Genomic DNA, 24,820 nt, shown 5'->3' with positions numbered 1-24,820 from the left:
CCCTTCTGCTTGGATTCCAGGGACTGAACACAGGCAGACAGACTTAGCTACAATCACTTTTATGCACTGAGCCATTTTGCCAGACTTCTGCCAGTATTTTTTAAATGATAAAAATAAATCGTGGAAGTGCAATGTGATTATATCCACCTAATAAAAACGTTTGGTGTTGCAGTTGAAGTTAAGTTCTTCCTGACCCATGTCAGCCTTGGTCCGTTTTTTCTCCAAATTAAAAGTTGCTCTGTTATGAGTTTGGTGGGCCTGGTTTTTTTTTTTTAATTTTCATAAGCACATAAATACACTCCTAGAAAAACCATGTGCCTGCTGTCCCTTCATGCATGTCTGTGTGTCTGCGTGTCTCTGTGTGTGTTTGGTCCAGTGAATGATGTTATACTGCTTGGCCATTTTTTTTTCTTCCCCATATTTTCTTTTTTTTTTTAAATTTATTTATTTATTAAAGATTTCTGCCTCCTCCCTGCCACCGCCTCCCATTTCCCTCCCCCTCCCCCGATCAAGTCCCCCTCCCTCATCAGCCCGAAGAGGAATCAGGGTTCCCTGACCTGTGGGAAGTCCAAGGATGCTTGGCCATTTTGTTCTCACTCAGGAAATTACCCTGGATGTGGTCAGGAAATGCTTGCTTGGTTTGGTGTCATTTTTCTTCCTCATTGTTGGGGATGAAACTCAGAGCCTAAAACTCTTGAAGCAAATGGTCTAGCCCTGAGTTACACCCCAGTCCTTACTTCACGTGTGCATGTGTGTGTGTGTGTGTGTGTGTGTGTGTGCGTGTGTGTGCGTGTGTGCATGTGTGTGTGTGTGTGTGTGCGTGTGTGTGCGTGTGTGCGCGCGCGTGTGCATGTGTGTGTGTGCGTGCGTGTGTGTGTGTGTGTGTGTGTGTGTGTGCGTGTGTGTGTGTACACGCACATGGGTGTGGAGGCTAGAGGTCAACCTGTGTGGTTTCCCTCGGTACAGTTGACCTTTTTGTTTTGAGACAGGATCTCTGTTGACCTGGAGCTCACCTAGTGGGCTATGCTGTCTGGCCAGCAAGCCCCAGGAATCCTGTTTCAACCCTTCTGGCTCTGGGATTGCAAGTATGCACTACTTCGCTTTCGTTTTTAGTGCCGTCTGGGGATAGAACCCAGGTCCTTGTGCTTGCACACAAGCATTTTACTGACAGAACCATCTCTGAGTTTTACTTCAGTTTTTGGGTGGGCTGGTCTGATCTGTTGTGTATCACGGCATGGCTGTTGGTCCAGGTCTCTGTGGGAGGACATAGGCCAGATCCTTCTACTGTTTCGTGTGTGCTCGGAGGGCTGTGGTCCAGGTCTCTGTGGGAGGACATAGGCCAGATCCTTCTACTGTTTCGTGTGTATTCGGAGGGCTGTGATCCAGGTCTCTGTGGGAGGACATAGGCCAGATCCTTCTACTGTTTCGTGTGTACTCGGAGGGCTGTGATCCAGGTCTCTGTGGGAGGACATAGGCCAGATCCTTCTACTGTTTCGTGTGTACTCGGAGGGCTGTGGTCCAGGTCTCTGTGGGAGGACATAGGCCAGATCCTTCTACTGTTTCGTGTGTACTCGGAGGGCTGTGGTCCAGGTCTCTGTGGGAGGACATAGGCCAGATCCTTCTACTGTTTCGTGTGTACTCGGAGGGCTGTGATCCAGGTCTCTGTGGGAGGACATAGGCCAGATCCTTCTACTGTTTCGTGTGTACTCGGAGGGCTGTGGTCCAGGTCTCTGTGGGAGGACATAGGCCAGATCCTTCTACTGTTTCGTGTGTACTCGGAGGGCTGTGGTCCAGGTCTCTGTGGGAGGACATAGGCCAGATCCTTCTACTGTTTCATGTGTACTCGGAGGGCTGTGGTCCAGGTCTCTGTGGGAGGACATAGGCCAGATCCTTCTACTGTTTCGTGTGTACTCGGAGGGCTGTGGTCCAGGTCTCTGTGGGAGAACATAGGCCAGATCCTTCTACTGTTCGTGTGTACTCGGAGGGCTGTGATCCAGGTCTCTGTGGGAGGACATAGGCCAGATCCTTCTACTGTTTCGTGTGTACTCGGAGGGCTGTGGTCCAGGTCTCTGTGGGAGGACATAGGCCAGATCCTTCTACTGTTTCGTGTGTACTCGGAGGGCTGTGGTCCAGGTCTCTGTGGGAGGACATAGGCCAGATCCTTCTACTGTTTCGTGTGTACTCGGAGGGCTGTGGTCCAGGTCTCTGTGGGAGAACATAGGCCAGATCCTTCTACTGTTTCGTGTGTACTCGGAGGGCTGTGGTCCAGGTCTCTGTGGGAGGACATAGGCCAGATCCTTCTACTGTTTCGTGTGTACTCGGAGGGCTGTGGTCCAGGTCTCTGTGGGAGGACATAGGCCAGATCCTTCTACTGTTTCGTGTGTACTCTGAGGGCTGTGATCCAGGTCTCTGTGGGAGGACATAGGCCAGATCCTTCTACTGTTTCGTGTGTACTCGGAGGGCTGTGGTCCAGGTCTCTGTGGGAGGACATAGGCCAGATCCTTCTACTGTTTCGTGTGTACTCTGAGGGCTGTGATCCAGGTCTCTGTGGGAGGACATAGGCCAGATCCTTCTACTGTTTCGTGTGTACTCGGAGGGCTGTGGTCCAGGTCTCTGTGGGAGGACATAGGCCAGATCCTTCTACTGTTTCGTGTGTACTCGGAGGGCTGTGGTCACGCACTGTGAACCCTGTCACTCTGGCTGACGGTGCTGTCAGAAGTACCGGTCTGATGCCACACAGTGTCTCTTCTCTTTCCTCCACAGAGACGTCTCAGAGAAGCCGTGCAGCTGTTGGAGGACTACAAGCACGGCACCCTACGTCCAGGAGTTACCAATGAACAGGTACCTCTGCCGGGGGTAGCAGGGGTCAGAGGAGGGGATCCCAAATCTTGTGGGTAATGTGCCAAAATGTTTCTTTTTGTTCACAAACTTTATTTCCAAACTTAATTATGTATTTTTCAAAGAAATATTTACACATAGTTCAAAAAGGCCCTGTTGAAAAGACCAAAGCATTGAGTTGTCACGCCCCGGTCCTAGTTCTGCCCACGGGAAGGAGCGCCTCGTAGCCGCATCTCAGGTGTAAGTCTGTATCGGTCCCCTGAACTGCCAGTTCTCCGCTACTCAGCACTGCCAGGTGAGATTGCTGAGGATTCTCCCCCTTGTCCTTCACCACTTACAGAACATCTTCCTTCTAGTACCTCCCTTCCTCACACATTTAATCATGGCGTGAGAGCTGTGTTTCAGCTGTCATGACATTCCGATTATTAAATAACATTTTCTGAACAGTCAAGTTGTTTGTACCATGGCTGATTTCTTTTTTCAACTTTATGTTTTATCTGGAGTTAATTATTGTCCGTGTTTTTCACTGGTGAACTTTGTTCCATTTCTAGCTCTTGCTGCTGTTAGGAACAGTCCTTAAGACGAGCCTCTCTGCCAACGCCAATAATTCCAATCAGACCAAATTAGACCGAATAAAAGATGCCCACGTTTACTTCAGTGCTCCTGGGTGTCCGGGAAAGCATGGAGAGAGAGAGCAGGGGAGACCACGCGAAACCCCGGAGACCATGTCTTCCTTTTCTGGGCAGCAGCCTCAATAGCCCGTGGAGTGGTCCTGACCCTCCCTGGAGAGGGGTCAGCACTTGGCAGGCTTTCCCGGAGCGGAGTTCAGACCAAGGCAACTCCCAGGGGAGGGGACCCAAAATGGATGGTAGTGGTCAGGGTGATGCTTTCAATCAATCATTCCAGAGTCCTTAGATGTAGGGGTGACAGGGGGCTGGGGTCTCACTTTTGACCAAACAGCTGTATCTTCTGCATTCGGTATTTTACTACCTCCTTTTAATTTGAAGGCCCCTGTATTACCATTTTCCCTTTCCTGAGCCCACCCAGTCCCAGGTCTTTCTTTTCTTTGTGTGTCTGTAGTTATAGTGAAATACTTTTTGTAGCTCCCCGAAAGGGGTGGAAGAGAAGAATGTTTAAATGTTTGGAGGGCTTCTGTTCTCGTTTTTGAGATAGGGTCTCACTGTGCAGTACTGACTATCCTAAAATCTCCATGGAGACAAGGCTAGCCTCAGATATGCAGAGATCCACCTTAGAAGCATGTGTCCCCACTCAGACGTAACTGACAGGAAGTCCTCATAATTTTGAAGACCATCACTTATTTTCTCCTGGCTTACAGTATGGCTTCTGAGATTCTGATGCCATTTAATATCTGATATTTCTGAAGGTTGCTGTCTCAGTTAGGGTTTCTATTGTTGTGACCACAGCAACTTTTATAGAGGAAAACATTTAATTGGGGCTGGTCTGAACCTACAGTTCAGAGGTTTAATCTGTTGTCATCATGGTGGGAAGCATGGTGGCAGGCAGGTAGACATGGTGCTGGAGAAGGAGCTAAGAATTCTATGTCCCTATCCAAAGGCAACAGGAAGAGACTGAGACACACTTCCTCCAACAAAGTCACACCTACACCTCCTCACAGTGCCACTCCCTGTGACGGTTGGCCATTGCTCCTCAAGGATCCACTCGTCTTCACCCCTCACATCACTGGGGTCACAAGTGTACACTGTCACATCAGGTTTTTACACAAGTGTTGGGGACCCAATTTCAGGTGTTCATGTTTGCATGGCCAAGAGGATCCCCAAGAGGGTCATCTCCCGAGTCCCACATGTACATCTTAAACTGCCACTCAGGTTCCCTCTTTTCCTCTACTTCTAAGTACTAGGAACTGACCCAGGGTCCGCTGAACCAAGTCCTCCACCCTCAGGTCTCCTCAGCCCTCCTTCCCCTTCCATTCCATCACTATAGACAGAGAGCAAGGACGAAGCGGGGTGAGGATCTTTCCTCATAGGACACCCACCCCCACCCCTAGACAATGACAGTGAAGAAAAGTGATGGTGTGGAAGGTCAACAGGAGCAGAAGCTTGTCCAGACTCAGGGCTGCTTCCTCCCTCCCTCCCTCCCTCCCTCCCTCTCTCTTTTTCTGTTTCCTTCTCCCCCTCCCTCCTCCATTCCTTCCTTTGGTTTTTGGTGTTTTGAGACAGGATCTCTCTATGTAGTCCTGGCACACATTATGTAGATCAGGCTGGCCCTGATCTCACAAAGCTCTTTCTACCTTTGCCACTTGCGTGCTGAGATTAAAGGTGTATGCTACAATACCTGGCCTGGAAGAGTTTTCATACTTGAGATGGGCTGATGAGAAGCCAGCTAGTGAGGAGGGAGTGGGCTGGGAGGGGTGCAGGCAAGGATGAGAAAGGAGTGATCTAGGCACATTTGCCGTGGGTTTGGTCCAGACAGAGATAGACACTATGCTGAAGGTCTGGGGAGGAAGCACCCCAGAAGAAATGAACAGGGCAGATGTGCTAGATGCTATCAGGGCAAAGTGACCTCGGTGTCTTGGCTAAAAGCCCGCGCAGGGCCCTGAGGGAACAATGAGACAGGAAGCCCAGGCAGTCAAGCGAGTCTGTCTGTCTTGATGTATCTGCCCTCCAGCCCTGGGCAGGGAGACAGGCTGTAGTCTTGTTCCCCAGTAGTGTCATTTCTGGCTGGCATTGGGTCTGCATTGTGGATCTGAACCTCCAGCCCGTCTAGTGTCCTTGTACCTGTGAGAAGGAAGGCCACTTCCTGACTCTGGCCATTGCCTGTCTAAGCTCCCTCGTGCCCATTCCCTCTGAGCTGGGCCTCTCGGGACCTCTCTCCGCTCCCAGAGCTTGGGGATAGAGGCCACATTATTCTCCTTGCTCCCTTAGAGAGCTAAGAGCTGTTGTCCTGTTTTTCAGCCTGCTTTGTTTTCTGTCCCCAAAGCCCTTACTGGCCTCTTGGGAGTGGGGGAAGGGCCTGGAGCTTGGCATTTAGCTGTTTCCTGAGCTTCTGCATTCTGGCTGGCAGCGGTAGTGCCTGATGGGTCCATCTGGTGGCTGGGTGGCATGGCACTCTAGGTGTGAGCTGCTACGCTGGTCCCCAGAGCAGCAGCTCCCTCTGCAGAGCCTCAACAATTGGGCTGTGTGTGGTGGCTGTCACAGTGCTTGTTTCCCTGGGCCACAGTCATCGAAGTCACATGGCAGGTGGATGGGTCAAAAGCCTGCAGCTGGCCCTGAGACCTGCAGCTGTTACTGATGTCCTGAGCTGCCTGGATACCTAGTGAGGGCTCCTAGTCACCCAAGCCATCTGAGGTGGTTTGGTCCTGTAGCTTCGCTTGCTCTTCTGCTCATGGACAACTGATAGCTTCTCCACAGACAGTTGACTTCCTAAATGATCGCCACACCAATGAATGATGCCTGACTGGCAGGAGCTCCATGGTCTAGAGTCTCCCTCAGCCTACATGGTCAGTCTCCTCCCCCAGCAGTTATATTCTGTTTCGATAATCCTTGAGAAACACCTCCTAGAATCTTCCAAGTTTCTGCTTTCCCAGATACGTGACCTTTTGTTTACCTCTTGAGTTTCATGATCCTTTCTTCCTCCTGGAATGAATGTTTTAGTTTGGAGGAAGCTGCTGCACCATAGATCTCGTGTTCCAGGCTGGCTTTAAACTCAGTATAGCTGAGGATGACTTTGAACTCCTGCTTCACCTCCAGCATGCTGGGATTATAGGCATGTACCACGTGCCTGGTGTGTGCGATGCTGACATGGAACCCAGGACTTCGAGCGTGCTAAGACAGCATTCTGCCCAGGGAGCTGCCACCTTATTGTTCTGCACTGAGATATCTTTAGTGCTTAGTGTGCAGTAGATGCCTAATAAACACTTGCTCGCAGGGAAAAAAAGTTTGGGCTGACAATAAAACAACAAAAACCAAAACATTTGCTTACTAAATAAATAATTTTATAATAAACATGTAAGTAAGTATCCCTGTCTTCATATTACAGAAGAGGTAGTGGGGGCTCAGAGAGGTTAAGTAAATCACCCTCATCTCCTAGTGAGCCAGTGGAGATTCTGAATTCAAATCTGGGTTCCTCTGTAAGGCCGGACCTCTACTGGGAGAGAAACTTCAAGTGTGAAGAAGCCACAGCTGCTGCTGGTTCAAGGCTGCAAAGCAGGCAGAACATCCCTCTTTATTCCTGTGTCTGTAGAACTGGGGGCTCCCTTCACCCCACATAGGCTTGCATAGGTACATGGTACCTGGGAGTTACCATGGCAACACAGTTAATGGTGCCGCTATAATACAATGGGCCCAACTGATCAATTAGGAAGGTTTTTGTTTGTTGAATGGAGGCATCCCTCCCGTACAGAAGGGTCCCCTTCAGGCTCCGTTTAATTACCTTCTGGAGGTTGTTTTAAATAGGCTCTGTCTTTGCTGCCTTAGGAGGTTTAGAGAAGCAGCTTGCTAGGAGACAGAGGGGAAGTAAGCGAGCCAGACTGGGGGTGGGGCCATTGTTCTCCCTCTGGGTGCTGGGGTGTGTCCTGTCTCCTAGCAGCCTGTGGGACCCCAGCCCACCCCGCTTTGGTCTCCACTTGGAGACTGAGGCAGGTTCAGCTAGGACACTGACCACTTCTGAAATCAGTAAACCTGTGTGCTGTAACCCAGATGGCTTCCCCACGCTGCCCTTTTGTCCCTGTTCTCCAAATGAGCCAAACAAATGGAGTCTCAACTCTCAGATCCGTGCAGGGTTGTACCTAAAGCCAGTCAGTCCCACGGGGTCAGGGCTGCACAGATCCGCGTTCAGCCGGAAGTGCAGAGGGGGCGGGGCTGAGCACAATGGCTGTCAGTGCTATACTGGGAGTGCAGTTCAGAGTCAGGGTGCCTCTGTCTGCATCCTCTCCATGTGGGTGGCCGTGGCCTTCCACGCGTGGCTTGAGGAACTGCAGCTTTTTCTCTGTGGACAGTACCTGCTGCCTCCTCCGAATCCAGTTCGTGGGTCCAGCAGATCGTGGGGGAAAGCCCAGCCAAAACTGAAAGTCCAGGGTCCTTCACCTGCCCTTTTGAGTTGGTGTGGTAGGTCGGACAGGAAGGGGACATGCCGTCCACCTCATTCCTCTTCTGACTGATTATTGTTGCTGCTATTTGAGACAGGGTCTCCTGTAGCCCAGGATGGCTGGGATGACCTTGAACTCCTGATCTTCTTTCCTCTGTCTCTAGAATTCAGGGGTTAAGTAGGCATATGCCAGCATGCCCAGCTCTGGTTAATTTTTATCTGTTTCTGACTTGTGGAGATAGTTGTTTTCCATGCAGCCCAGGCTGACCTGGAACTTGTTGTGTACCTAAGGTTGGCCTGGGATCAGGCTCCTGCCTCAGCCTCCTGAGTGCTGGGGTTACAGGTGTGCTTTGACTTAAAAAAAAAAACAAACGAAAGTATGTGGGAATTTAACTAGAGTACAAGGCAACATGGTGGCTGTGCCAGGGCCAAAGTGCTGGACCCTGTGTACGGTCCCTTTGCTCTTGGCAGAAATAAAGTACGTGCTAAGAAGGGAAGGGATGTTTGTTTTGGCTGGTGTGACTCTACCCTCCCTCATGGTGTCCTGCTAGCGTCTGCGAGACTGACACACAGGAGGGAGCAGAAAGTCGAGGGCGGGGAGCACTGGCCTGGGAAAGGTACTATCACATCTCTGCCACAGGAGCTCAGTCACACAGACCCCACCTGGTCAGCCAGCCACCTGCCAGCTGTTGCTCTCTAGATATGGGGATTTTGTTGAATATTTAGTCTTCCATATACCATAGGAGTCAGGAAAGGACTTGGATGCTGGACATCCTCTGTCATTAAAACCAAAACAAGAACAAAAACAAAAGCATTTTTCTTGTTCTCTCTCTCTTTCTCTCTCTCTCTCTCTCTCTCTCTCTCTCTCTTTCTTTCTTTCTTTTCGAGACAGGGTATCACTATGTAGCCCTGCCTGTCCTGGAACTCACTATGAACAAGCTGGCTGTGAACTCACAGAGATCCACCTGCCTCTGCCTCCTGAGTCCTGGGATTGTAGGGGAGGACAGCCCCTGGTCCCTTGGAGTCTGTACACCCAGACACCAAGTTCTTGGCACAAAGGATATTTCTTACCCCAGAGGGGCAAGCAAGGTAGGGTTTGGTGGGAGGGGACACTTCTGGATTGGGCAAAAGCAGCCAGCCAGCCAGCCAGCAGCAGCTTTCTTGTAGGACTGGGTTTTTAGGGAGAAAAGAGTATCTGTGCCAGGGTGAGCTGGTAAGACATTATTGGACAGTTTAGCCAATATAGTCAGTGAATTTTGATTGTTGGACCTTGGAGTTTTGTCTCAGGAATGAGTCAGTGGCCAAATAAGAGAATGGACCTTGAGGGCTAGCTAAAGGAATGTAATCTAATGGTTTTTAGCAACGGAGAGAGAAGGGTAAAGGACAAAACCCGTTGGCCCATGTTTGCATGTTTGGGCCTGTGTTTGCCTTGTTGGAGAGCCCTTCAGTGATTAAAGGTGTGTGCCACTAAGCCTGACTCATGAAAAATATTAAATGTACACAATTTCTTTTTCTAGTAGTTGCCTATATTATATTAATTAACTAATTGATTAATCTACAGTGTGAGCCCAGGGTCTTGCCCATTACAGCCATATACATATACACATACACATATAAATTTTGAAAAGGTAATATGTGAACAAGACAGGATTCTAGAAGCATAAAAAGAGCAAAGAATAGATAAAGATGTTCTGGGGGCTTTGGAGATGGCTCATTCAGTAAAGTGCTTGCCAGGCAAGCGTAAGGACCTGAGCTGACACGCTAGTACCCATGCAAAGGCTAGGCATAGAGGGAGGCAGGCATCTTGTGTCAGGCGCTGGAGATGCAGAGATAAGAGGACCCGCGCAGCTCACCGGCCAGTCAGTCTAGTTGGATCATAAAGACTGGCACCTGACATTGACCTCTGGCCTCCACCCATTCATCCCCTGTGTGCGGAAGTCTTAGTTGGGGATATAGCTTAGTTGGTAGAGTGCTTTGAGTTAGCTATGCAAAAGGGTCAGTATTTTAAGGTCATCCTGGTCTATACAGAGAGTCGGAGAGCAGTCTGGAATATATAAGACTGTGTCTTGAAAAGCAAAACAAAACATGGGGCTGGAACGACGACTCAACAGTTAACAGTACACCCTGCTCTTGCAGAAGACCTGAGTTTGAGTCTCAGCACCCTTATTGGGAAGTTCGCAATGGCTTAGAACTTCAATGCCAAGGGATCTGGCGCCCTCTTCTGGCTTCTGTAGACACCTGCACTCGTATACACATACATTTCCCATGTAGACATATACACATAACTAAAAATAAATATTTTTTAAAAGAAAAGAAGAAAGAATGACAGAAGAAACAGGAAAAGGCAAACAGGCAGGCAGCCTAGCTTCCCATCCAGGAAATGGTAGAGCTAGGATTTGTCCCCTCCTCTCCTTGTCCATCCTCTCTCTCTCTAAAGATACTGCAGGGTTTTCAAAGTTTTCTTTAGTTCCTGAGTTGTCTCCTTTCCTCTGAATTCTTTCTGTATGTGTACATATCCAGGCTCACTGAGAAAGGATCTTTTTCATTTAGGTTTTTCAAACATCAATTTGAAATAGGGTCTCAAGTATCCCAGGCTGGTCTTGAACTCCTGATTGTCCTGGCTCTACCTCCTGAGTTGCTGGGATCACAGGCACCCAGATCAATTATCTTTCCACAGGCTACTGTTTTATCCAGTGTTGATCTTCACTTGCCATGTTTGCTTGATTCAAAAAGTACTTGTTATAATGGTACCCACCTGTGGCCCTAGCCCTTGGGAAGTAGAGACAGGAAGATCAGGTGTCTCAAAATTCCCTTGGTTAGGAAGCATGGCACTGGCCAGGTACAATAACATATATGTATGACTGTCATAATGAAGATGGGCTAATTAAAATTTTTTATTTAGCGAAAAGAAGGAAAACAAAACAAAGAGTGGGCTAGGGATGTAACCCTGTTGGTAGTCTGCATGGCTAGCATGCTCAAAGCCCTGAGGTCCATCCTCAGGACCCCCCAAAGGCATGGTAGACTACCTTAACCTGAATACCTTAGAGGTGGAGGCTCCAGGAGGGCCACGAGTTCAGGGTCATTGTCAGCTGCATATTGAGGTTGAGGCCAGAATAGGCTATGGGATAGCCTGTCTCAAAAATCAATAAATTGGAGGCTGGAGAGGTGGTTCAGTGGCTCGAACACTGGCTGCTTTCCCAGGGGACTTGAGCTCAGCTCCCAGCTCCCACACTGGGCAGCTCATAAACTATAACTGCCTGTAACTCCGGCTCCAGGGATCAGAAGTTCTCTCTGACCTCTACAGGCATACACACATGTGGCATATACTCACACAGATAACATGCATATATACTCATAAATAAAAATAAATCTTAAAACAATAAAAAAATTAAAAGAAAGCATGGCCCAGAGAGTTTAAACTTCTCATTTCTCTCTCTCTCTCTTCCAGCTCTGGAGTGCCCAGAAAATCAAACAGGTAATGTAGTTCTGGTTTTCTTTTTTCTCCTCTGTGCTTTCCTGGACCCCCTCCTCTCCCTGTCCCAGGGGTCTAACAGAAGCCCTAATTCCATGACTAATGGGTACCCAGCCTCTCCTCACCCCTTCCTTCCTCCCAGCATCCCATTCTGGCCTTACTGGCCTCATCCCAGGAACTCTGGGTGTTTCAAGAAAAGAAACTCTGGGTTCTGTCCACCAAGTCTGAGTCTGTGCCGGGCCAGGGCAAGGAGACTTCAAGGTGGGCACAGTCTTGGCCCCCATGGGCTTGGAGGATGGGTCAGGAGGAGGACACTGACCGTGGCTCATGTTTGATTTTCCTTAATCCTGAAGTGGTGGAAACCAACTGTCCAGAGCAGCGCTGAGTCACTGGTGGGAGGGTCATCTTGGGGAAACTGTCCTAACTCTCATCCTTAATCCTTTGCATGTTCCTTCCCCATCTTCTCTCCCCCCATCAGGCTATCCTACACCCGGACACCAATGAGAAGATCTTCATGCCTTTCAGAATGTCAGGTGAGCTCCTCCTGGTTCTGCCCAGCTTGGAGTGCTGACTGTGGTCCCCGCTAGGAGTAGTCACATGCTCAGATATTATATGACTTTTCCTGGAAAGATGTGAAAAAAATGTATTCACCCCAGAAAAAGGACTGATGACACCCCAAACAAACAGTGCACTCAAATCTCTTGGTGAGCCAAGTTTTATTAGGGTTACTTAAAGGAGCATTGCTGGCTCTCAGGCAAGCGCCTTACCCAAATCCCATCCCAGCATAGGTGGTACCTCACGACAGCTGCATTCCTGGAACTCCCTGACCATCTGCAGGCAGCTCCACCTGAAGAGACTCGTCAGCAAGTGTCTAGAGCTCCCACAGCCTCGGAGAGGCTCCTGGGCATCTGAGAACTTTCTGAGCATTCTACGCCATGGTCCAAGTACCGCCATCTGAGCTCCCTTCCTCCAGAAATGAATATTTCAGTTTGGAGGCCGTAGTCACAGCACAGCACCAGAGAAGGGCATAGCCTGTCACACATACAGCTGCACTCTTGCCCACCTGCTCACCCTGTTAGACACTGGCCAGGCTCACACCTGCCTCCCTTCCCCCTGTGTGGTTGGGGTGGCGCTGTGGCCTCTGCAGTAGATTTTGGCCTCTACTGAGTCACAAACCCCTTCCTGATAGCAGCCTCATGTCACCTGTCTTGGGCAAGCCCTGGCTCCTACAGGTTCCATCTGACCCCCTGCAATGCACTTTTTCTCACTGTCTACTCCCTGTTCTAGGCTGTAGCATCGAGACGGACTCACTGTCCTCTGACGTTGTTGTTAAATAACCTCCCCTTTTGGCCGGTGTGCACTGTGTACTCACGACCCTTGTCTGTATGGACAAGGCAGGGCTCCCATTCTGTGGAATCGATGCCCACGGGGATTATGAGTTTCTGTCCCTAGAAAGTCCCCATCTAGTAGTTCCTAGAGGGCTATGTTGTGTGATTCACTCTTGGGGCTTGGAATACAATTGTTCAGGTTGAGGTGGGGGCCCTTCCCATGGTCTGAGAGGTTATGGATTTTGCCCCAAGTTACCCTGCAGAGGGATAGACTCACACCAGTGTGCTACCATCTCTTCGTGGCCATTTTCCCCACTGATTCATGAGAATCCTGCAGAGTGCTACTGTCCGCTGCCTTGAAAGGCCTCCACCTGGCTGCAACAGCAGACCTCACTCAGGTGAGGACATTCTACCTGCCTCAGCCTGACCTCACAGGCTCGGCCACGAAGTGGCTGCAGGATGCCATTTTGTAAACTGGGCACTGGCGGCTGGGAGCCCTGGCTTTGATGTGAAGGGCTCAGGCAGCAAAGGCTCTGAACATACAGGACCCAGAGTTGGAGCTGTCCGCTGTCCCTCTACTGGGCAGAACAGGCTCTTACCCCAACTCGCCTTCTTTTGTAATTTTGGACCTTTCTGAGGCAGGCAGTTATTTCCACCACACCCCCAAACTTGGCCCAGTCCCCAGAGGGAGGCGCAGGAGAGCCATGGCACCAGCACATAGAGCTGTGTTTGCTCAGGATGTGAACCTGGGTTCTCCATGCCAATCAGATAAGTAGGTCCCTGGTGCCTGACCATAGGCTGGTTGCCTACTGTAAGTCAGGCCAAGGGACAGGAGTCTGCTCCCAGACAGCAGTGAGGAAGCCTTGTACACAAGACCTGGCCAAACCTCACCCAATGTTCCCCTGCTCCCCGAGGCTGGCCAGCCAGAACACTAGATGCTCTAGTATCTAACACATGCCATCTCAGGTGGAGAGGGGATTCCTGTCCCAGGATTGGCTGTGAAGTGGAAGAAGTCAAAACGGCTAAAGGAAGAAGGAAGATGCTTAGGGCTCCTTTGGAAAGTAAACCATGAGGATGGGGATATTGTGCCTTAGGGGAGGAAAAGGTTCAGAGACCACTGGTGACAAGCTGCAGGCTATTCTGTCTGCAGGTCAGCCTCTGGATTCTGGGGGGAGCCGGAGTTGTCTGGCAGCTGGAGAATGGGGGGGGGAGGGTAGAGTTTGAGGGACCGTGAGCTCTTTGCGGTGGGAAAAGCTGAGTTGAAGGAAAACTGTGGTGTCTTTCTGTAATTGTCCTGGACTTCTTCACCAGGGCCATGGGGCAGAGCAAGCCCCAGAGGCTTCTGGGTATCTCATGAGACCCAGAAGGTTCATGGTACCTGACTCTTTTTCTCTCCCCACCCACAGGTTACATTCCTTTCGGGACGCCAATTGTAAGTCTTACCTGCAAAGTGTTTTCTTTGCCAAAATGAAACGTCAAAGGTCTAACAGCATTGTTGCTTGTAAACACCTGGCAGAGGACCTAGTTTACTGTCCTGGTGGGGCACTGCAGGGAGAAGGGGCAGGAGAAGGGGCACGCACACCCTTCTGCCCTTGCTGCTATGCAGCGCTGCACCGGGAGTTGCACCCACTTGGTGGGGCCTTGGACCCTCCTTGGAGACTGGAAGCTTTCCAAAGGAATCAGGGAAGTGGGAAGACAAGGGCACCTTGTGGAAATTGAAGTTGCAAATTAATTCAGAAAGGGTTTCTGGTGTTCTTTTTGTTTGGTTTTGGAGTCGGGTTTAGCCCTGTGCATAGTTTCTTTCCTGTGTTAAGTATTCTGTGTTATGAATATGGATTAAGTCTGAAAAACAGTGTTGAATGAGAAAATAGTGGCACAGTAGTAATACTCGCTGATGTCATTTATATCATGTTTAAAAATGTGCAAAGTGATAGTATATATAGTGTATGGGTGTGTGCTGTGTGTCTGTGAGAGCGCCCCGGGAATGACAAGCAGGAGCCACTCCTTTCGCTTTGGGTTGAGAAGGGAACCCAGCAGGAAAGCCATGCACAGGGTCCTCTGAGGAAGTGATAGCACCAGCGACAGAGTGCACATCATGTTACTCCAGATGTGTGTGCGCTTGAAAACTTCATCTCGTACATATGCAATTTAGTTTTGAAGATTGCTTGTTTCCCCTGATATTTCATTTTTCATTCAGCTTTCTCCCCTATTTCTTTCTGTCAAACTTAAGAACTTCTTCAGCGCCACATCCACAGTTCTGGGGTGGTTTGCTTTTTTTTCCCCCGACACTTTCTCTGCCTGGCCCGGAACTCCTGATCCTCCTGTCTCAGCCCCCCAAGTGCTGAGGCTACAGCTGTATACCGTTACACTTGGCTTAAAAGATATGGTCTATCTATGTATCTGTTTGTTTTTTTTTTTTTGAGATAAAGTCTATGTAGCCCAGTCTAGCCTTGATATGTAGTTGAGGTCAACTTTGAACTGGTGATTCTCTTGCTTCTTCCTCCTGAGTCCTGGGATTACAAATGTGTGCGGTTGTACTTGCCTTGTGTGACTCTGCAGTTGAAACCCAGGACCCCCTGCATGCCAGCACTCTACCCACCAAGCCATATCCCACTCTCGCTAAGCCAGGCTTTTAATTTTCTTTTCTGGCTTGTTACTTATATTTGGTTAATTTTTCCATTTTACTCCTGGTTGATATTGGAGCAGTTGTTTTCACTGGTTTTTATTTGGTCCTCTGGAAGGGGACCCTCCGAATTCTGGTGATGGCCATTCACTCACATTGTTTAATAGCAGATACGTGACATTCTATATGTAAGCATTATAAATATCGAGAATCAAATAGTAGATATGCGGTGTGTCCTGTCCTGTGCCAGGGGTGTGTGTGTGTGTGTGTTTGTGTGCATCTCCGCCTGTGTGTGTATGTGTGTGTGTGCATCTCCGCCTGTGTGTGTATGTGTGTGCATCTCCGCCTGTGTGTGTATATCTCCACTTATAAGTGTTTGTGTGTGTCTCTGCCTGTGTGTGTGTTTGTGTGTATCTCTGCCTGTGTGTGTATGTGTGTGTGTGTATATTTGCCTGTGTGTGTGTGCATCTCCGCCTGTATGTGTTTGTGTGTGTCTCTGCCTGTGTGTGTATGTGTGTGTGTGTATCTCTGCCTGTGTGTGTATGTGTGTGTGTGTGTATATTTGCCTGTGTGTGTGTGCATCTCCGCCTGTATGTGTTTGTGTGTGTCTCTGCCTGTGTGTGTATGTGTGTGTGTGTATATTCGCCTGTGTGTGTGTGCATCTCCGCCTGTATGTGTTTGTGTGTGTCTCTGCCTGTATGCGTGTTTGTGTGTATCTCTGCCTCTGTGTGTGTATCTGCCTGACCAGGGGCGTGGGGAGGGGAAGAGGGTGAGGGGAGGAAGCTTAGCATACCATTTTGTCCTGTTTTTTTTTTTCAGTTGAATAACTATTATCGCAGGTGTTCAGGGCTCACTAGCGGAGACTCCTAGGAATGGAACTCCCTAAGGCTGCATTTCCCTAGCACTTGTTTCATAAAGGACTCTGAGCAAGGTTGGGGACACAAAGGTGGAAGAGACAAACTTTCTTGTCTGCTGGAGAAGGCTAAGAAGCTTGGCCTCCCAATGTCCCCAATACAAACAGAGAGAGACCAGGACTCCATTCACATTTTGGGGTGTTGCCTTTGTGTTGAGATGAGTTCAGCTATGTAGCCCAGGCTGGCCTCAAACTCCCAAGCCTGTCTCAGCATCCTGAGCGCTAAGATTATGGTCCTGTGCCACCAAGCCTGGCTCTTCCTCTAGCCTTTGCTTCTATACACCTGCCAATTTTTTGGAAATAATTTGGAGTCTTAACAATTGTCTCAAACATCATGATTATGTAGACTTTGTGTTTGGGTAGAATGCTCTTTTGAGTAACATTTGGGCTTGCGGATCATCCACTGTCTGCATCATGGCTTTGCAGGCAATGTCTTTTTTTCCCCTTTTAGGCATGAACAATATTTGGCTCAAATGTGTTTTCTTTTGTAAGTAAATTTTTTCATCTCTTTGGAAATCATTTGATATATTTTTCTCTTATCTTTGGTGTTCAAAAATATCTCTAGGATTAAAAGAAAAAGATGTATATTTTATACAAGTAATATATGAATATGTTCTTTGGGATTCAAAAATACCACCAAGAGTTTTTTTTTTATAAAGAATATTTTAATGCTAGCACATGCCCGTAATCCCAGCATTTTGGAGATGGGGACAGGAGGATCAGGAGTTCAGGGCCAACTTCAGTCACACAGAGTTCAAAACCCTAAGACATGCGAGACTGTGACTGAAAGGAGTTAACATTTAAAAATGAAGTCATTAGCATTTATATAAGCGATACATGAGCGTCTTCTTGGCCGGGTTCAGACAATACAGACAGAAGTGCAGGTCCTCACCACACGCTTCAGCCCTCGTGTGTGTACATACAAGTTATTGTGGACAGTTAATCTTTTGAAGTCAGATTCCCCTGCTTGTGCTTAGCATTAGAACTCCAGTGAGGCAAGAGGATCACTTGAGCCGTGCAGTTTGAGACCCGTCAGGTCAACATGGTGAGGTCACTTCTCACAAAGAAAAGAAAATGGAAGAAGGGAAGGAAGAAAGGTTTCAGTTGGCAGAATGCCCAGTAATAGTAGCCCAGGTTGGCCAGGTAGCTGAGGATGACATTGAATTTCAGATCCTTCTGCCTTCAACTCCAGAGCTGCGAGATCACAGGGAGGCATTGCACACCCGGTTCATGTGTTGCTGGGTACATGCTAGTCAGATACTTTACCAGCCGAGCTACTTCTGGCCTGGTATCCTTAAACAGTGTTTTTATCACTGTGTTTATTGGGTGTTGTGCACATGGGGCATGGGTGGAATCAGTTCTCCCATTCTACCAGGTAGGTTCCAAAGCTCGAACTCAGATCTTTGGGGCAAGCACCTTTACCCACTGAGCCATCCCTCTCAGGCCCCAGCCTGCTTTTCTTATTTTTTGTCTTGAAAGTGTTTATGACTGTTATTTGCCTTTTAAAGGTCCTGGTATCATTTTCCTATGTATAGATACATAATGTAGCCCTATGCTTTTGCTTTCCAAATAAGTTTGAAATTATAATTGTTGATCTTAGTGGAGATTTTTAAAAAAAGATTTCCTTTAAATTTTTTGTGTGTATGCATAGGCGTCCAGGTGGCCATGGAGGCCAGAGGTGTCAGATTTCCCTGTAGCTGGGCCACAGGTATCTGTTAGTCACTTAGTATAATGCTGGGAGCTGAACTTGGGTCCTCTGCAAGAGCGGTGTGTGCTCTTAACCACTGAACCATATCTCTGGCCCAAGATTTATTTTTAATTATGTGTCCTTGTGTATGGGTTTGGAAATGTGTGTGCAGGTGCCTACACGTGTCAGAAGAGGGCATGGGATCCCCTGGAGCTGGAGTTCTGGGAGTTTGTGAGCTGCCTGCTGGGAGTGCTGGGTACTGAACTCAGGTCCTCTGCAAGAGTGGTACCAGCTCTAAACTGCTGAGCCATCTCTCCAGCTCCTGGTTTCTTTTAGAAAAGTATTATTTGTTATCACTATGGCTTAATCCTGCTCAGAGAACGTGACTTTTGTCAGTCTGTCATTTAGAATTTAGTGTGGTTTTCTTTGCGGCACAACTATTGTCAGTTAAGAGTAGGCTCATCTGCACGCTATAGAAAATCCAGGCTAACAATGACGTGAACATTATTCTCTCGAATGTCAAAGAAGTCTGAATGTGGCTAGAACTGCCCGGGGCCACCAGGTGCCCAATCTTCCGGTTTTCTCGTTCTCGGTGCTGGTTTTTATTGTATTTGTCACCTTTCAGCCCACACGACAGCTGCTGGAATCCAGTCATGTGCGCATCTCAAAGAGGATAAAGAAGACAGGAGTGAGATATCTCCCAACTGAGTCATTCATCTTTGAGGAGTTTTCTTGGGAGTCCCATACAACCGTGGCATTTCGTGGAGAATTTAGCTGGTGCATAGCTGACTCTCAATCATACAGAGATTTTTATGAATGAGAAAGAAGGGTAGGATAGTTAATAGGTAGGCATGCGAGGGTCGGTCATAGTCATTTCTGTGTTCACACATGGGTCTAGTGTGTGTGCACATGGTTGTGTATGTGTAGGTCAGAGGTCAACCTCGGGTGTTGTTCCTCAGGTGCCATCTTGTTTTATTTTTAAGGTTTTTTTTTTAAGATTTTTATTTATTATGTATACAGGGTTCTTTCTGCATGTATCCTGCAGTACAGAAGAGGACACCAGATCTTATTACAGATGGTTGTGAGCCACCATGTGGTTGCTGGGAATTGAACTCAGGACCTCCGGAAGAGCAGCTGGTGCTCTTTACCTCTGAGCCATCTCTCCAGCCCCATGCCATCTTGTTTTTGACACAGGGTCCTTCACTGGCTTGGAACTCACCAAGCAGGCTAGGCTAGACAGTGGGCCCCAAGGATCCTCCTGCTTCCACTTCCCCTGTGTGAGATGAACATGTGCCTTCCCTCCCCATACCTCATTTCTTTCTTAAAGTGGGCCATGGGGGGATTGAACCCAGGCCTTCATGCTTGTAAGACAAGCACTTTACTGACTGAGCCATCTCTTCATCCCTGACATAATAATTTTTATACACATTTACCTTGATATATCATTTGGCGACATTATCAAACCAAAGACCTGGGCATCTGAGTTGGTCACTCATAGGTAGATATGGGCCCATGACTGACTAAACAACCAGGTAGATTTTTGCAGAGTCAGTGGCTGCCCTCAGCCAGGACAAATCAACAAAGCCAAGAGCTTCAGCTCTGTTTTGTTAGGATGGCTTTGTATTTGTTTTAAGACAGGATTTCACAGTATAGCACAGTCTGGTATTGAACTGTGATCTTCCTGCCTCAGCCTGCTGTGTGCTGGAGTGTGTGCTTGCAGCTCTGTCCTGGAGGAGTGCCCCCAAGGTGCTCCTCTCATGCCCGAGACAAACCCTTTGTTTCAGGGAACTGCAGCCCTGTTGGTTGGTGTCTAAGCTTGGGATGCTCATCTCCGTTGCCGTGGGCTACGCGCTGTGAAAGCAGATGTCCAGTGTGGACCAGACCTCAGAGCCTCTGAGTAGCATACAGCGTGGAGATGGGACACCTCAGAGCAGTAATGATCTCTCCACAGAGGCCAAACTGGAAGCCTGGCTTGGGACATGATGTCCAGTAGATAGCCCAGCAGTGGACCTTCTTCTGAGCCCACATAGCCATGTTCTGAGATTCAGAGCATTGGGCCAGAGGTGGATCTCCAGTTGAGCCCATGGATATGGAGAAGCCATGGCTCTCTGTCTCTGGGCTTGGACTCCCACTGCCACCAGATCAAAACTTTAACCTTATGTAGAAGGCACATGAGTGCTTCTCCAGCACTTTCACCTGAAGCCTGGAGCCCCTCAGCCACAGTGGCCCCTCGAATGCCCCGCTGTTGCCTGACAGCCTTGAACATTCGTTCATTACTGGCCCTAAAGGGTCTGGAAGGTTCCAGTCCACACCTTCATGAAGCCCGTGGTCAGAATAAGAAATCATGCGCATGTAGAAGCCACTGAAAACGCTTACCGAAATAGAAACAAGGGTGCCAGCGAATGTGCTAGGAACTGGGCCCCTGAGTGATGAAGGAAAGGGGTGAGCAAGGCTGGCAGGTAGCTCAACCGAGAAGCTTCTAGATGCCACATCCAAGCAACCTCCTGCCTGCATGAGCATCCTTGCCTGACCCCATGCCCTCCTGCATAGCCTGAGAATCACCTCACTGCCTACCCAGGGGCTCCAGAGGGACGAGCCGGTTCTCTCACCAGTGCGGGTGCCAGTTTAGTCAGCAGATTTCACAGATCCACTGGCACCCGTGTCGGGGCTTATTTTAAGCTTAACATTTAAAGATGGGAACTTTCCCCCACTTTAGTGTGTGGCAAAAAGATCCCAATTTATACAGAAGCACGGATGCTAAGCCAGTGTGCCCAGGCCACTTCTGCGGCTGCTGTGGCCCGGTACCCATTGTCTCAGGGTACTCCAAGAAGCTCCCACCGTGGGGGTGCTTCCTACAGTCAGTAGCTCTTTCCCTAGCTTCCCCCTGCCCTGGGGTCTCTTCAACTCTTCTGCCTGTGCCCTGCACACCTCACACACCAGGAGGTCTGGCCTTCCTGGGCCTCGGGCTCCCTGAGGACATTTGCACCTCCCTCCTCAGCTCCGTGTTCCCATCCAGTCTGGAACTTTCAAATCTCAGGAGGATGAGGGACACAGACTATGAGCCCCTGGTCAGTGAGTTTGGTGCCCTATCTTTCTGTCTGTCTGTCTATCTATCTATCTATCTATCTATCTATCTATCTATCTATCTATCTATCTATCTATCTATCTCTCGGTCTATGAGACAAAGTCTCAGAAATAACTGAGCCTGTCCTAAACTCACTAAATAGCTGAGGCTGGCCTTGAACTCCTGATCTCCTGCTCCATCTCCCAAGTGTTAGGCTTGCAGGAGTACACCATCACATCTGGCTTATGCAGTGCTGGGTGTGGAACCTAGAGCTTTGTGCCTATTAGACAAACACTATACCAACCCAGCTACCTTCCTGGTCACAGATTCTGACTCTTTGGGGACATTTCTAGCCTTGGGTTACACACTCTGAACTTTCTCCTACTGCTACAGATACTCCCTTGAGTATAGAAACCACAAGACTCAGAAGATATCCTCGAGGTCACTGAATGTCCACTGTGGGGGAGCAGCAAAGGATGTTAGGGTTTGTCCACGTCCCGGGGCTTTTCTGGCATCCCAAGTCCTCCTTAACCCAAACTTTCTCCAGTATCCTAATCCCAGTCCTCGTTCCCCCTCAGCCCACCTCCAGTGGCACCAAATAACAGCCATTTTGACCCCATCCACACCATGCAAGAGGTGTCAGTCCAGTTAGAGCTAGACCCCAGCAGCCACGGCTAGACACAGTCTTGACGAAAGGTGCTGCTTGAGATGGCTGCGTCCTTTGAATGGCAGCGACATCCCCGATACACCAAGTGTCACTTCTCCTTCCGATCATTGCTATATAAATCAGAAGATGGAAGCAAAGCACAGGGAAAAAACCTAGCACATCGTTGGGTGCCCCAGCTGTGGCGGGTCTGTGGGAGACAGCTGTTGAGGAGGAGGAGGAGGTGGTGGAAAGGGGCGTTATCAGAAGACAGGTGTTCCACTAGTGAGGGTTGTGAACGTCCTCTGGCTTCTCACCTCCAAAGCCGAGGACAGTTCTGGGGAAATAGAAGCAAACCTAGTGACAGCTGAGGTGAATGTCGGGGTGGGGGGAGCCTGCAAAGGAGCGGAACCTCAGTTGGAATGGAGACCTGAGGAGTGGAAAGGGGTGTTGATCTCCAGTGGACAGTGGAGTGGAGGGTAGAGGGACAGTCATCCCTATCCTTTTCTTGTCAGTTGGGATAGTTTGGTGGTACTCTGTGGTGGTTTTGCCTCCCAATAGTTTGTTGTGTTGTTTGTGTGTGTGTGCGCACAGGCACATGCTGGGGTACAGACTTGTGTTTGGAGGCCAGAGGTCAGCCTCAGATGTCTCCCTTAATTGTTGTGTTGTTTGTGTGTGTGTGTGCGCACAGGCACATGCTGGGGTACAGACTTGTGTTTGGAGGCCAGAGGTCAGCCTCAGATGTCTTCCTTAACTGTGCTCCACCTTACTGTGTGACACAGTATCTCTCCCCGGACCTGGAGCTAACCAATTGTCTAGACGGGCTGGCCAGCTAACCTCTAGACGACGCCTGTCTCCACCTCCTCAGTGATGGGATTACATACTGTTGCTTCTGATTTTCTTTGTGAGTGCTGGGGATCAGACTCAGGTCCTCATGTTTGTACAGCAAGTCATTTTCTAACAGAGCCATCTCCCAGTGGCCCCCACCTTTAGATTTATCTTTAGTGTGTATGTTCTACCGGCAAGTAGGTGCATGCAGTGCCCATGGAAGTCAGAAGAGGGCGTCAGATCCCTTAGAACTGGAGTTAAAGATGGTTGTAAGCCACCATGTAGGTACTGGGAACTGAAGCCAGGTTTTTCTGCAAGAGCTAGTGCACTTCACCACTGAGCCATTGTTCCAGCCCCCCCCACACACACACACTGGGGGGGGGGTCCAGTCTCATGTAGCTCAAGCTAGCCTTGAACTTGTTATGAGCTCTGTACAAAGTTTTTCCACCACCCGAGAGTGATATGGGAAATGGCAAGCTGTAGGAGCTGCTCAGGTCTCTCCAAGGTCAGTTATTGGTGCCCTGATTGGCCCATGCCCCACCTCCAGCAGCTCAGGTAACACACACACACAGACACACACACATAGACACACACACACTTCAGCAGCTCAGGTAGCACGCACGCACACACACACACACACACACATACACAGTTTAGCAGCTCAGGTAGCATACACACACAAACACACACACATGGACACACACACACGGACAGACGCACACATGCGCATGTGTGTGCACACACACACTTCGGCAGCTCAGATAAGGCTCCTGGCCACAAGACTGGGGTGTATGAGACACTTTGGGCTCAAGAGACGACTCAGAGGCTAACAGCACTGCCTGCTCTTCCAGAGGACCTGAGTTCAGTTCCTAGCACCCACATTGCGCAGCTCCCAGCTGCCTTAAATTCCACCTCCAAGGAATCTAAGCCTTCATCTGGCCTCTGTGGGCACCTGCACTCCTGTGCACACACCCACTCATATACACATAAATACAAATGCAAATAAATCCTTAAAAATCTTGTCTATCTATAGCCGTGAGGACACTGGAGGAGTGAGTTTTCTTTTGAACTGTCTTCCAGGTGGGAGCCACTGACCCCATTCCCTGTTCTGTCCTTAGAGTAGACATTGTCCCTCTCCAGCCCCAGAGCCCAGGTGGGCGGGGGCTCAGGAGCCGACAGCATGAGTGAAGACGGCGGGCGATGCAAGGAGCGCTGATCACAGTGCCAACAGCAGCGTGACTCTGACGTGCTGTCCCGAGACAGTCAGCCAAGGCTGCAGCGCTTTGTCACAGACACCCCACACTCCGCACACACTCACAGGGACTCTTGCTTAGTTGGAACCAACCTCTGGAGGAGGTTTTCAAACAGCTGGTTCTGATCCTTGCTGTCTGTCGGATCCTTGGTCCTCCCAGCCTCCACAGGCTGTGCTTGCATGTGCACACACATGAACACATATGTATTCACACAAAGACTTATGTTCTGAGATGATGCTCAGTTATGAGGTGCAGGCTGTGGGGCCCGAAGTTGGGGGGCAGGCAAGACTGAAAGAGGAACTAGACTGGAGGAGGAATGACACCTGACATCCGGGAACACGTGCCAGACACTGAGGCAGATTCCGTCTGTGCTTTCCTTCCTCTCCTGAGTCTCCCAAGAGATGCCAGGGCAGCCCTTTATTTAACAGGTAAAGACAGGTGTGAAGACCTCGGGTAACTTGCTTGGGTCAGTCTTGGCTCCAGCATCCACTGATCACTAGGCCACAGCAGGACAAATGATGGGACCGCATGGCCCGTGGTACCCACAGATGTGCAGAGAGGACAGCCAGCAGAGGGCTGGAACTGTAGAGGGGACTCCAGCCACTGCATGAACTGTAAATGCAAAGATGGATGTGTGATTTGGCCAAGGTCCTGCAGCGCGGGAGGGTGGGGGCGGGAAGAAAGCCTGGCTGTTGGCTCCTGTTTCCTCTACTTCCACTTTCCCTGGTCCCCATGCATTCTGGGCACTCTCCACCAAGTGTGGCCATGCCTGCCGCGCTTCCCTCTTGGAAGAGGTGTGATCCACTGGCATCAGCCGGGTGGACTGGCTCCCTCTCTCCCTCTCTTCCTTCCCTTCCCCTGCCATGTTCTGGAAAGGGCAGCAGGAGGGAATGTGGGCAGGCTGCACCAGAGATATACATCTGAGAGCTGAAGGGAACATTTATTTTTAATGTAGACTGAAAAAGAAAAGGAAGTTATAAAATGCCTGCTCTTGCTCCTGGGACTGTGCAGATGGTGCTGTGCATTGCCTAATAGGGAGAGAGGCTGCATCGTGTGCTCTGGTCCCTCCTCTCGCTGCAGGGACCCAGAGGGCAGGGGCCTACAGAA

At 49.5% G+C, this 24,820-nt stretch overlaps 1 protein-coding gene across 2 annotated transcripts in view; it reads left to right on the top strand.

The window, feature by feature from the left end:
- Sfxn5 (sideroflexin 5) overlaps positions 1–24,820 on the top strand; it is a 118,903-nt gene that overhangs the window by 31,411 nt on the left and 62,672 nt on the right. For both annotated transcript variants that reach the window (XM_075983686.1, XM_075983687.1), the window contains exons 3-6: positions 2,764–2,841; positions 11,351–11,377; positions 11,853–11,907; positions 14,109–14,134. In XM_075983686.1, coding sequence (XP_075839801.1) covers positions 2,764–2,841; positions 11,351–11,377; positions 11,853–11,907; positions 14,109–14,134 — 186 coding nt within the window. The remainder of the gene's footprint in view (positions 1–2,763; positions 2,842–11,350; positions 11,378–11,852; positions 11,908–14,108; positions 14,135–24,820) is intronic.

Source organism: Microtus pennsylvanicus, chromosome 8, assembly GCF_037038515.1.
Source record: "Microtus pennsylvanicus isolate mMicPen1 chromosome 8, mMicPen1.hap1, whole genome shotgun sequence".
In the NCBI taxonomy this organism is placed as follows: Eukaryota; Metazoa; Chordata; class Mammalia; order Rodentia; family Cricetidae; genus Microtus; species Microtus pennsylvanicus.
Note: the sequence above shows the minus strand (reverse complement) of the source record. Positions and strands in the feature narration are given on the sequence as shown.